Source organism: Onychomys torridus, chromosome 18 (assembly GCF_903995425.1).
Source record: "Onychomys torridus chromosome 18, mOncTor1.1, whole genome shotgun sequence".
NCBI classification, from domain to species: domain Eukaryota; kingdom Metazoa; phylum Chordata; class Mammalia; order Rodentia; family Cricetidae; genus Onychomys; species Onychomys torridus.
The window spans coordinates 46,485,815-46,500,571 of record NC_050460.1 but is presented as its reverse complement, the minus strand read 5'-3'; the positions used below and the strand labels follow the sequence as shown (position 1 = coordinate 46,500,571).

Sequence of the window (14,757 nt, the reverse complement as noted above, 5' to 3'; positions counted from 1 at the left end):
CTTTAATTAGAAAATATAGTTTTTATAACCTCCAGAGAATGAAGGGGAATGGGAAACACTGAGACATTTTAACCTTAATTTCTCGAACATATTTAGCACAACAGTGACGAGACAACAAAACTGCACTGAAGCATGATCAATATGCAATATACACACACTAAGCATCCACCACTTGAGGCTTGTCAGATGGCTCTCCAGGTAGAGCCCCCCCCCCGCTCCTGCAGCCGAATCTGGCAATCTCAATTCAATCCCTGGAACCCACATGGTGAAAAGAAAGAATTTATTCCAGAAAGTTTTCCTCTCTCCTCTACATATACACAACAAACAAACACACACACAAACAAACAAAATAAAAAATATATATTTCAGTTACCTATTGTTTATTATCTGTCATTAGTATCAAGACTCATCAGCCAGACAAAGTCCATACCCTCACAGATCTTATATTTTTCCATGTGTAAATATACAACCTTCACTGCATACCTACTCTCAATTAAACAGCCTTTCTATTCCAAGATTCTATGTATAAAATAAAAAACTTCCTTCCCTACTTACCACCACCTGAAACCTTTCCCCAAAAGTCACTTGTAAAACATTGCCTCTTATGTCTAACCACATCTCTAAAAAAATATCAGAGCCACCTGAAGCTCTGTAGGTATGTTGAGTCATTGGGTACAATTTCATCAGAAGGACAGATGGAGAAACAACAATGTTGCACTAGGTATGACTGAAATTAGAACAAGATTGTAAAACATGATTAGATTTGCAAAATTTAAGCACTTGTGAGCAGCTTCCTGATAGAGTCTATTCTCCATAAGGAAAATATCCTAGTTTTTCATTATTTTTTTTTTAAATTAAAGACTCTCATTCTCAGAGATAACTCTTAATAACATCTGTATGCTATACCTCTAGCTCCCAAAATGAAAATTCTTTTGAAGATGTCTTTGGTATGGTGCAATGTACTTGGCTTTTATTTAATATGTCAGTAAGAGGCAATAGTTCACCATGTCATAAAAAATTCATTGTTTTTCTGTTTTTCCTTTAAACTGGAAATCCAAAATACCAACCTAGACATGGAAAAGCCAACATGTAGTATATGTGGACTACTAGAAATAGCAGAGAGGGTGCCTGAACTGAATTGGCTTACCCCAGTGATCAGACTGGTGAATACCCTAACTGTCTATCACAGAGCTTTTCTCCAATTACTGATGGAAGCAGATGCAGAGATCCACAGCCAAATATCAGGCAGAGCTCAAGGAGTCCAGTCAAAGAGAGAGAGGAGGGGTTCTAAGAGCAAGTACATCAAAATAATAATGGGGAAACCTGTAGAGATGACCAAACCAAACTGTGCCAGAAAACTTCATTTTCTAATCAAAGTGATGGAAATCCTAATAAGATATATGAAAGTGGATCAGTGGCTATGGAGCCTTTATGGGACTGGACTACACCTTCTGTATGGCAAGAGAATTGTATAGCTTGATCTGCTTGGGGGACCCCTGGCAGTAGGATCAGAATCCATCCATGGTGCATGAGTGGGCTTTTTGAAGCCCACTACCTATAATAGGACACCTCCATTAGCCTTGAGGCAAGAGGAAGGACTTGGACTTGCCTCTATTGGATGTGCCTCCCCATGGGAAGACTTGGCTTCTTGTTGGGAGCAGTGGAGGATGGGTTGGGAGGGGAAGGTTCAGGGAGTGGGAGGAAGGGAGAGGGGGATCTTTGACTGGTGTGTAAAATGAATGAAAAATTTTTCTTAAAAAAAGAAAATGGAGTTTTCATAACCCCTAGAGAATGAAGGGGAAACACTGGTGGTACATTTCATATATATTCCTACAAGTCATTTGTTAAAATTAAATTATTGGGGTATGGAGAAATATGGAGAGATGGCTCAGTGGTTAAGAGTGGATGCCACTCTTCTAGAGAGTCAGGTAGGTCACTATCTCCTATTACTCCAGTTCTAGAGATGTGACACTCTATCCTAGCCTCCTTAAACACCACACCCATATGCTCAACCCCTTCCTGAAACACACATAAGTAATTTTAGAAACTAATACTGAATTTTTCAAGAACATAAACAGTTGAAACCTAATGATAGTTTACCCATTTATGCTTAGACTAGTTCAGGTATACTTGTTCAAACATATAGTACCTCAGTATTACTATCATCCAGATCACATTTCCTCCTTCTATATGCAAGGCTGCTCCTTCAGGGGATCTCAGAAACAATATTGGAAATCCTCTAGACTTGTACATTCTGCATGGTCATATGGTCAAGTAGTCATCTACCTTAGCCAAATGACTATGATGTCTATGACACCAAGAGCCCGTCTTTAGTTAAACTTAAGTTAGAATGACCCCATTACCAGTCTTGTCTCTATGCTGAGTTGAAATGTATCTTCCTCTACATTCAGTAGCTGTGCCCCTCGGGGCCTGTCAGAAACAGTCTCTCATTTTAGAGCCCTTTGAAGACTTGATGACAGTGAACATGTGTCTCTAATGCTTATGTTTTCTTGGCTGAAATTTTTTCTGTTGCTTTCATGAGATTTACATACAACTCAGTTTCAAGACTTGTCAGTATTTCAGACACTGTCTGCTAAACACGCCGCAAGCAACAATCCTCCTCTAAAGCAAGTCACCTGTAATGAAACATTTTAGTTATAGTAGTTTAAGCACCATGGGAAAGAGAAGGATTTAATATGTGTAGTCCAAGGGGAATTCATCCAGACTTAGCAAATAGGAACAAAGTGGTGTCATGCTGTCAGATCTTTCTACTTAGGGTTAATCCCCACTCACTCCAGAATCAATTTACCTATTTTTTAATGGTTCTACCTTTTGGATAGAAGATCTCCAAACAATTAAAGAAGCAACTAACCTCCAGGTAAGCTGACTTACTTCTTAATTCAGTGACAACAGACATTTAATTTGGATCTAGGATTACTCAATATGCAAGATTTTGTGTTAAAATTTACTCATACATTTCGTAAACATATATACATATATGTGTATTCATGAATATCCAATAGTTGTGTTAATGTCCAAATGATATGTGATTTTTGTATTCTAATTGATATTGCCAAAGTGCAAAGCTATAAAACAACACACATGCACACACACTAACACACACACACAAATTGGATTATACTCCAGGTATACTAATCCCAAATTCCAGGATGCATAGTATAAGCAAAGTATATAATATCTAGTTTTAAAAGTCAACTTCAGAAACTTCAGAAATGGCTCAGTAGTTAAGAGAATTTGCTGCTTTTCTAGAGGACCTGGATTCTATTCTAAGGTCTCATGTGGTAGCTCACAGCCATCTGTAACTCTAGTTCCAGGGTCTCCAATACTTTCCTTTGGTCTCAAGCATGTGTGTTATGTACAGATATATATGCTGTCAAAATACAAATATGCATAAAACATAAAATATTCTAAAAATCAATTTAAAATTCAGAGAAGCTTAGGGATCCTTTTAGAACTTATTCTTTGATTAAAACATGTTAAATCATATTAGTTTTTTAAAAGTCTCCCATGCTGTTGACTTACTTTGAAACAACTACTATCTGGTATTTCTGAGAGTCAGGATTTTCTTAGTGCCTGTATGTTTACCACTCTAGTTGGTGGCATGAACCTGGGCGAGGCATATTAAAGTCTCATGTAATAGCAAACTTTATTCAGAGCATCAGACAATTTATACTCTGAGAGTATAATCACATGAGTAAGGTGTTCAGTCACAAGAACAAGACACATTTGGCAGAAACATGACTTTCCATGTAGGCATATGAGTAACAACAGCTGAAATTAACTCACTCCTATCCACTACACCTGGAAAGAGCATGAAAATGCATTCTGAGAACAGTTCAGTGTTTTCAAAAAAACTGAGGGGTTGGGGATTTAGCTCAGTGGTAGAGCATTTGTCTAGCAAGCACAAAGCTCTGGGTTCGATCCTTAGCTAAAAAAAAAAAAAAAAAACTGAGGTCACATGACACTTTGTTTTCTCACCAGTGCTCAGAATTCTCATACAACTCCATTCCTGGACCGTTTTCAACATCTGTCTATTCCATTCCATCTCTGTTCAATTAGATTTACAGTAACTGGTACCAATGATGCAAGATTTATACCTATTGTATTACATAATTAATTTTAATGCATGTTTTATAACATTAAGATTTTTGGAAAAGACTGGTTTCAGCTAAAACAGTTCCTTTATCCTCTTATAAGCTAACTAATCAAGGCTGGGCATGGTGCCACATATCTGTAATCCCCATCATTTGGGAGGCAGAAGCAGGAGGATCACAACTTTGGGGCCAGATGGTTTACAAAGCAAACTCCAGTCCTGGCAGCCCTATACAATGTGACACTGCCTCAGATAAATCTGGAATTTTACTCAAATTACTAATGACTCATTGACATGAATGAGGTAAAGAGCACATAACTGCAGCTAGTTAGTCAATGTCTCATCAGTAATTAATATATCTACTCTAATCAGCATTTAACTAGCATATTTATATTAATCAGATATAACCAAAACTAATGGCATCTTTACCTTATCAACCAATAAGATGCCTGACATTAAGCAAACCTTCACAACATGTTAACAAAAGGCTCTCTACTCTTTATCAACATGGAATGTCTTTCTGGCATGCTAGAAACCTACCTTCCCCTTATATGCTGAATAAATATTGATTGAACAGCCTTAGATATTGCCTTTCCACTGAGTTCAGGGGATAAATTCTTAGGCATTTTCTCTCCAAATATACAGGCAGGGCTTTCCACAGAGTAGTTATTCAATGAGTATTGGCTGAAAGAGTAAATCCTTCCACACGCACACAAACTTCTCACTGAAGTAAACAAGGGGCTATATCATCAACTGAACCAAGGAAAACCAGATGAAGAAGGCATGGAGGGATGTGGAATCTCATTTTGGGTATTTTAAACACTGTATACTTTCTAGGTTTCAAAATGCAGAGACCTGTATAAATTCAGATATGTAAGTCTACTCTTTAAGGAAAGGTTTAACTGGCCTAATAAATTTTGGAGGCCATCAGCATGTTAAAGACAATTTTCAATTGTGGAATTTTAAAATAAATAATACAAATTAAAAGAATCCATAAAGGATATATAAATTGATTAAAGGGATGTGTGTATATAAACATACATATTACATATTTATATGCTACATATATAAAATATGCTGGTTGAGAGAAATATTCAATAACTTAATTATACTACAAAATACTTTAACATTTTATTTGAAAATTATTACATGATTTTTATGACATTTGTGAGTTATTCCTGAAAATTTTATGAAAGGGGAGAAAATGAAAACAATCATTTCATTTCTATATACATACAGGCATATGTAGACATGTGTGCATATATGTATGTATATAAAAACACACTATAATTTTACTGAGCAATAAAGAAGAATAAAACTATGTCATTTGCATAAAATGATGCAACTGGACAATATCACACTAAGTGAGTTAAGTCAGACTCAGAAGGACAAACATTATATGTGTTTTTTTTTTCACTTGGGGGCTCTAAATTCTCTGTTGAGACATAAAATCATGTATGCATATAATATAGGAAAGTAGATGTAAAACTGTCTAGGGAAATTAAGGAGACCAATAGGACTTGGAAAGGAAATAATGGAAGTCATAGAAAGCCCTGGGGTAATGGGGTCGAAGTACAACAAACACTTATCTGAAATATTCTTATGAGATACAATGCCATGTACAATAGATATACTCTAAATGAGCAAAACATCAAAGAAAGAGATATAGTATCAAAGTCAACCCTCTAAATACATACCTTTATTAACATAAATCCTTACATCCTTCACCTCTCACCAGAGCAGTTTCTTAATGTAATGGTTGGTGCTTAATACAGAGACTCACAATGTGTCAAATTGAGGAGAATAAGTGACTGCTTGGTAATAACTGGGACATGTACTCCCAGTGACTCGGGGGACATTGTTGAAAAAGTGGTGGGAAGACTATGAGAGCCAGCAGCTGGAGAGGAATGTGGTACAGCCATGTCTTCTGGACACGGCAGAACTCACTAAAGCTATGGTTGTCTTCATAACCCCTTCATAAGATTAACTTAGTCAATACCCTGACGTGTGTGAGGGAAGTTCACCAAGCCCCGCTCCTGACCGAGGAGCTTTTAGCAGGTTATGTCTATGGAGAGCAAAAGAGTCAATTTTCTTTGGTGATAGTTCATGGTGGGTTGCTCATGGTTCATAGGATGAGGTTACACCCATCCACACACATGCACTACACATAAGACTCAAGAGGAAAGGAAGAGGAAGGAGAGGGAAGAAAGAATAATATAGTGGGGAACATGATATAGTAGGAGTCCAAGAGGAGTTGGAGTAGAAATTGATTAGGGTATGGTTATGATCTTAATACATTATATTCAAAGAAAATACCTAAGAATATTCATTTTAAGTCTTTTCCCCCTTTAAAATGAGCAAGGAAATAGGCAAGTTACAAAATTAGAACGCTAACTACTCAGAACTGTGAGTGAAAGCATAGTCTCCCCAATAACCAGGAAATAGACAGTTAAACCCAATAACATATTTAACAGTCTTTATACTGAAAAGAGACTCCATAAAGCAACAGAATCGAGTGATGGCCACCAGTCCGACATGAGAACCTATGTAAACCACTGATGTTCGTTCAATGGATTCAACAACTTTAGAGACCTTACTGCAATACCTGGTTCTCCACAAGCTCCTATAGAAAACTGATGATCAGTTGGAAGACCATTGCTGCTGGCTGGCTACTCCCGCCTTCTTTTTGTTACTTGACATTAATTCCAAAGAAACAGACACCTTGACTCTTCCCTCAATAGTGTTAGAAATGAAATTGTCAGTAAGACAAATCAAGCATTTAACGAGTTTTCCTTACACTGTTTGTGATCCTCATAGAAGTGCATATGCAAGCCTTTTTCTGTTTTTAAGTGTGCCTAATATTTAATATTTGCCCTACTATTGCTTCTGATCCATGACTTCAAGGAAGCTAGTGATCTAAAATAATTTCATAAAATTATGTTGTTTATTGGACCTTAAGAAACAACTGAACAGTTACCAAGAAAAGAGTTTCAACTAGTCATATCTTCTTTGGTTGCTTGGTTGGGTTGGTATTGGTTGGGTTGGTATTGGTTGGGTTGTGTTCAGACACCGTCTTTCTCTATAGCTCAGGCATGCTAACCTCACACTTCTGATCCTCAGACACAGGAGTATTGAAATTACAAGTCACTGCCACCACCAAGAACTACAATCTAAATTTCTAAAGCGACAACCCTTATCAAAATAACCACTTTACATGGTTTGCAATAGGAAAACGTTGCAGAGAGGTTTTCTGGAACTATTAAAGGTTTATCAGCATCTTGTTTTACTGACTCAAAGAACTACTAATTTAAGATAAGCATCTGTGAAATTTAATTTGTCTAATATCAAATTTTCTCATCTGTAAAATAAATGCCTTTCACTAAAAATATCCATTCATCTTATAATATTTTAAGATTTATAGTACAGAACTATTTTTCCCTTAGAAATCTACAAAATAAGCCTGTTTTCCTTTGTTTCTTAAGTAGAGGTGAAAGGGATTTAGCAGCATGAGTCAGGGCTTAAGGTTAATTATCCAGACTGAATGTGCCCATTTTCAATGGTGCTTAGACAGCTGGAAGATGTTTAATGAAGACTTATGTCAAATCTCACAGGACCATCTCAATTAGCTACAGGAGCTACTTCCTAGGTTAAGAATAGGCCGTGATCTGAGAACAACTTGCTACTCCCTGTTTATAACAAATATTCTAATATATCTCAATTAGGTATGAAGAATCAAGCATAACTGTATAGAAGACATTGACTTAGTTGCTCTACCTGTGGACACAGGGTTTCCAGATGATTTGCGGCAATTCTGACAATTTTAATCCCATCTTCGTTTGTTGACATGGAACAGGCAAGGTTTGCCACCTGTAATACAATTCAAAACAATGGCAATTAGTTCTGATCACCGAGGAAAAACCGAGATGTTTGCTCTTGTGGACAAAGAAGAACAAGCACACATTTACCCAAAATGCAATGTCAAGCAACAGTTTTATAAATATCACTGATATCGCCTTCATACAATCGTTCAGAGAAACTATTGAAATAAATAACAAAAGAGAGCCTCCGGGAATCAACCTAAAGAGGAAATACTAGTGAATAAATCAGTAAGCCTTACATAGTCTCTTGTTATCAACATCTAACCCATAATAAGACATTCTCAGGGGACTGGGTAAAGTTTATCTATGGATTGCATGCTAATAGGTTCTTGGAATCTCCTTTGATTGTGGTTTATTTTAAGACTGTAATTGTTTTATTATTTCCCAGAGGTCTATTATGCACACTTAAGTTGCATTAAGCATAGCTGTATCTTATTCATGTTTTATTCAACATCAAATATGCTGCGATCCCAAGCTGGACAAACATAAGATAATTAAATATTATTTCCTGTTCTTGCTTTTCTACTGTAACTTAATGAACACTATCTGACATTCTGGCAGTCAATTTAATTCAAGTATTAGTGACACCCACATCTATTTTGTACCACTGCTTTTTAAACTTATGCGCTCTTCCACTAAAATGGGTGTTCTTTTAAATAATTACCATGATAGCCATTACCTAATCTTGGAATTTACAGATTCCTCATCTCATGATACAACTTTGAGAAAGGGTGTGAAATTACTTTCCTTTCCTTTGAACCCCAGTTTATCTAAAATTCTTTTTCTAACATCATGGGAGTTTCTAAAGAAAAGCAGTATTTTTCTTTTACAAAACTTTAGTGGGGTGGGGTGCACATGCATGCAAGAGCGCAAGTACCATTGGTGTATGCTTGGAAGCAAGAGGACAACTTATAGCAGCTGGTTTTCTCCTTCCACCATGTGAATGTAGGGACTGGTCTCAGAGCTCCAGGTTTGATACCTTTACTCTCTAACCCATCTCAACTGGATGATGGAGTATTTTTTCGAATCCAGTACCTGTGGTGTGATACCTCGAACAGCCTTGGTGCAGTGGGAAGGGGCTTGAACCTGCCTGGGCTCGGTGTGCCGGGGTCTGCTGACTCCCCATGGGAGACCTTGATTTGGGGGATGTGGAGATGCGGGGTGGCTTGGGAGAGGGAGGAGGGGGGATCTGTGGGTGGTATGTGGAATGAGTAGAAGATTTCTCAATGAAGAAAAATGAAAAAAAAAAATTAACTGTCTCTGTCAAAGCAAGGAAATACCATTTTACCACCTTAAAAAATGATTTCTTAGAGATTTTCCAGATTGTCCATATTTCCATATGTGTGTGTGTGTGTGTGTGTGTGTGTGTGTGTGTGTGTGTGTGTGTGCCTGTATAGGAATGGCAAATATGCAGAAAGAATCTTTGGGCCACAACTTTAAGACTATGAACTGGAATTTGAGTGGATGCATGTCTTGCTTTTCTGACTTCTGGGAACGGTGAAACAACTCCTGGTTTGCTCTTACATGTGACAAAATAGCAGACATACATTATTTAGCTATGGAGAGGCACTGTTCAATTTATTAACACACATGAAAATGGCTTACTTGAAAAGACCTTTTGTTGGCTTGAAGGTCACAATACCTCAGCTTTCATATCTGACACATAATTAGTGCATTTGTGAATTGTTTGCAAAGGGCAATGATTTCTATGCCACTATCCCACCTCCCAAAACTCATTCACTGATAGGAAACTTTCACAAATTTGAGCACTGATTAAAGTTAAAAATCTGTACATTTTGTAGAATTTTTGTAGATAAATTAGAAGGGTGCTAATGAATCTGAAGCTTCAATTTACAGAAAATTAATGCTATGTAGACATTCTCTTCCTTCCTCCTTTTTTCCCCCTGGTGCTGAGGACCAAAGGCAGGGTCTAGTGATTGCTAGGCAAGTTCCCTACCACCGCCTGGCAGCCCTTTCTATCCCTCTCTCTGCCTAGCTATTGGTCATTCTGATATGTTTAATTATGAAAAGATGTATTGCATTTGTTTCACCTTGCCTAAAACATATCTTTTCTTAATTAAGCACACATCTTTACATCAGTAGACAAATGCAGCATAAACAAAAGTAACATACCTTTACACAGTTAAAATAATATTCTGTAGCATAAACAAATGTAACACACCTTTAAAAATAATATTCCACAACAGTGGATATTCTTGTCTGGGCATTTACTGGCCTTTATGCTATTAAAAAATAATTATATGGATGCATAACAAGGATCATTATCTCAAAATGCTTTATGTTTATATTAGTAGAGTTCACTTTTACAAGACTCTTCAATGACTATACAAAACAACTGGATTTGACTTATATTTAATGTGTCTGCTGAGATAATGGTTATGAGATCATTTTTATCTTCATTTGTTCACTGAATAGGCAGGTAGGTAGATAGATAGATAGATAGATAGATAGATAGATAGATAGATAGATAATTAGATAGATAATTAGATAGATAGGTAGATAGACAGATCAATACACAGACAGATTAACAGACAGACAGATGGGAGTTATATATGAACATCATCCCTACTGTCCTATGTGAACTCAACTTTCTATGTAATCAAAACTGTTTCTAAAACTATTAGATTTTGTCATGAGTTTGTCAAACATGGTTAATTAATGGTAATATTCTATGACAAAGAAGAAAGGTTTTGTGGTAAAACTAAAATCTTTTTACAGTTTGAATTTGAATGACTCAGAATATGTTTTCCAAAATCACATCAAAGTGTGAATGAAAGCCAGATTTCTTCCAATAATAATTAGTTCTGCGTGCCTATTCAGGAAAACAAGCACAGTATAAATGTAACTCCCAGCTTGTCAGAGAAAACAGCATGCACATAAAATATCTTGTAAAAATAGTCTGAGGTATTTTGACATCTGACATCCTTGTTTATCTAACTTAGACTGTGTTTCACAAATCAGAGTAAAGCTTCATTTTGTGACACATTTTCATAGAAATGTTCTCTTCTCTAAGGAAAACTGAGGACTCCAGGCATTTCTTCTGAATACAGGAAAGATATTAAGTTCCCTGATTCTGTTTTGTTACCTATGAAAAACATGACGGTACCTAACTCACTAGGGTGCTAGAGCAATTAAAGGAGACACTGTGTGGAGAAGGTCTAATATCAAATCCTATTATAATATCTAATATCTCCGAGCTCATATGAATCCCCATAATTTTGTCTCTCAGCTACTGAGAGAAACAAAAGAACTTTCAGGTTCTCAGCAATGTTATGAATTTAAGCCTTAGGTGCTCAAAGAAATTTAATGAAATCTCTAACCCAAGAAAAGTACAAAAATCAAGGCACAGAGCCAGATGGAACTCACTCAGAGATGGGGTAGAATAGTGTGTGAGCCCTACCTCAAGTCAGAAGGACAGTTTAAAGTGGGCTGAAAGGAAGGAAAAAATCACCAGTAGGCCCACACACAGGAAACATGAACAAGGCTGACACCGCTCACTCAGACCAAAGGATACAGCCTTTGAACCAGGTGTGCATGTGTGCTATTCACAGACACTTTTGTACTGAAATAACGGAGCTAAGAAAAGCAGAGTCTATGTTACATAATACAAACAAATAAACAAAAACCTAAGATATTGGGTAAGATCACATATCCAATAAAGAGAAAAGGCTATGACAAAATACTCTTCTATACCAAAAAGGGATTAATTATATCATTAAAATAATTACCAAAATTCTATCCAATAATCTTCCAAAACACCTTCAGGCAGGGACATGTTAGCATGTCACTGAGAGCTGACTGAAGTTTTCTGTCCGTATCCCTCTCTCTGGCCTCTCCACCTCTTAGCAGACCCTCTGATATCTACGATGTAGGTCACATTTGAAGCCCTATAGACTTCTCTGATCTTACAATGCCATATGATCTAGAAGATCCGTGTATGCTACAAACACATCAGTGCTGACATCAAAGCCTGACCAGTCAATTCCTGATCTCAGTGCTCCTACTGATATTCTTTTCACCCCAGCTCCTTGCTCGAATTCAATGCAGCAAGTGATGTGCTCTCATCATGTCCGTTATTAACTGGATATTGTATCTGTCCTAATAGTTGACAGTAAATGTGGTAACCTTCACTACTTAACCACTGGTCCATCATGAATAATTCCTGTTGTGGAACCTTTCCTTCCAGAAGCCTATACCTGTTCTGGTTCTGTCCCTTCCAAACCAAGGACTGCCTCACCTGTGTCAAGAAATAGAAATAGCTATACAAAGTTATTTAGAAATCATACATTTTCTCTGTGACCCCTAAATAAGTCTGCTGTTCTACAGACTAACTTTGTGTTTGATAGTCACTATGCTGTAATGTGGCAGAGAGTGTTTATAGTAATAGTAGAGAATGCCATGACCTTAACATTGTGATATCGTCTCACTTGAAGTCTCTCTATAATCCTCCTCTCAGCCATCTCAGACTACTGAAATGGAAGTGATGTGTGTCATCCATCATTCATTCTGTCACCAAGAATTTCCCGTGCAAGTCTTTGCCCGATCTACCCTTTTTCAAGAGCAGGATCTACATTTGGATGTTTGGTGAGATCTCCATTGTACCACACTCATTCAGGATCTATAATCCCCACAGCTAATTATAACATCTCATTACAGCACCATGGATCCTAGCTCTCTGTGGGGGAGAAAGGTCACTGTTTCATTTTCATGCATATCTTCCCCTGGCAGATGGTCATTTTAACTGCTGTGTAAACACTTCTGGGTGCAGAATATTTGGTGTTGAGCTAAATTGTATTCCCCTAGCAGGACAGCCAAAAATTATTGAAATTATAGCATTCTTTTTATAAGAAAATGGAGGCTTCTCTCAGTGAATGTCAAGTATCATAAATAATACAATGTTGGACTCATGGAAAAAGTGTAGTAGCAACAATGCTCAGTTTGTGGGATAAGGGAAATGGAAATAGTAGAATGACTAGTAAATAGCTGTCAAAAAGTCTAGTTTATTTCTGCAAAGGTGTCTCAATATATTGACTGAGAGATCTAAAGGATGTAGTACTAGTTTTAAAATCAATTCCCAGTTGACTTTGATGTACTAGCTACACACACACACACACACACACACACACACACACACACACACACACCAATGACAACAATATCTAAATATACACCCACTAGACCTTGGTTGATTTTCATTTGCTTGGTCATACACTTCTTCCTGATGATTAGTACAATGGGCTGAAAGTCTATAATAGCATGATAGAAAAAATGTTAAAGAAACAACAAAATCAGTGTAAGAGAAATTTCCAGCCATCCACTTGGAGTCAATACTTCCTTGTGGTGACAACATTCTGGAGTACTTTGGTAGAAATATTATCCCTTCATCTAAGCCAGTGGTGCCATCTGGTTGTGACTGTCAAGTCAGTATCCTAATCATCCCTTGTTCCTAGGCTGGGCATATCCATCATTTCCTACTAAAGCAGTTCTGGTTTCTGCCTATCCTAAACTTTTCAATTTGACTTTACTCATGTGAACCACCCATCTTTCAATAAGGTCCCCATTTTCCTAGCCAAGTAAGCCAAAATAATTTTCTGTTGTGAAACCAGAGAACCCCGATTCTCAGTGTTGACCTAGAAAACCTGCACACCAATGCACTAACTTCATTGTGTTTAAGAATGATGAACAACCGTGATCATGAATATAGAAGGGGGCCTTCTGGCCAAATTTCTGACTTAGTCATAGACGGATTGTCTGTCTTGACCTCACATACATTTTAAAAAAGCATGTGTGTCAGTTCCTGCAAATATGAGTAAATGTGTGTATAAACATCTCCTTCAGTAACCCCTCAGTGCTTATGAGAACATTTGATACACTGAGGACAGAAAAGTATTGAGTCCTTGAAGAAACTAAATTACTTTTTTGTCCACTTTAACTTGAAAGTTGTTAATTCTGTTTGAAAGCCATTCCTCACATCTTGTTTCAAAACCATATTAATACTACAAGACCTGGGGTATAGATCTACTCAGATCTCCATTTTTAGAATAGATACCTCTTCTTTATCTGCATATATCATTCTTCCTAACCTCACTTAGCTACCTATCAGATGGAGAGCAGGTAAAGAAAAAGAATCTCTGTCTCTAATCTTCCGCCAAGCAAATTATCCTAAAAGTAGTGTTATTTGGCCCCCGTGAATAAGGAAAATCAATCTTATCTCCATTCACCTAGATATGAATCATTTTGCTTATAAATCACTGTGTCCTATATATTTTTAATAATTATATTCTTTAGCATTATGGACATTAAAAGTAAGTACCACTTTTTCCAACTATGGAGGAAGAACATGACGAAACAAAGGCTGTGGGGAATTAGAGTTAATTTCCTTTATTGACATCAGCTTGACCAGGTATATTCTTTGAGCTTATCAAGATTTAGCCCTTGGAAGTGAGGAGGCAGATTTGGGTTTCCTTCCTATTTTAGAAGGAATGAAATTTCACAAAAGTTTGCAATGAGGGAGAAAGAAAGACAAAAGTTCTCAGAGCTCCTGGAAACATTAACTATCCAATGTCCAATATCACTGGCTAAATCTCTAACAGGAAGAATGCTGAAGATTTTTGTTTTTTATTGTTATTGTTGTGTAATTTTTTTTATCAGAGGGAGACAGTGAGAGTTAGATTGAATAGCTAAATTTTGAGTTGACATATTGTGTTATATAAGTAGCATATAGTTAAGATGTTAATTAAGAAT

The 14,757-nt window shown here is 36.9% G+C and overlaps 1 protein-coding gene across 1 annotated transcript in view; it reads right to left on the bottom strand.

Annotated features, from left to right (window-relative positions):
• The window catches only part of Ctnna3 (catenin alpha 3), a 1,414,880-nt gene that overhangs the window by 545,013 nt on the left and 855,110 nt on the right, over positions 1 to 14,757 (bottom strand). The window contains exon 15 of the mRNA XM_036167773.1: positions 7,889 to 7,981. Coding sequence (XP_036023666.1) covers positions 7,889 to 7,981 — 93 coding nt within the window. The remainder of the gene's footprint in view (positions 1 to 7,888; positions 7,982 to 14,757) is intronic.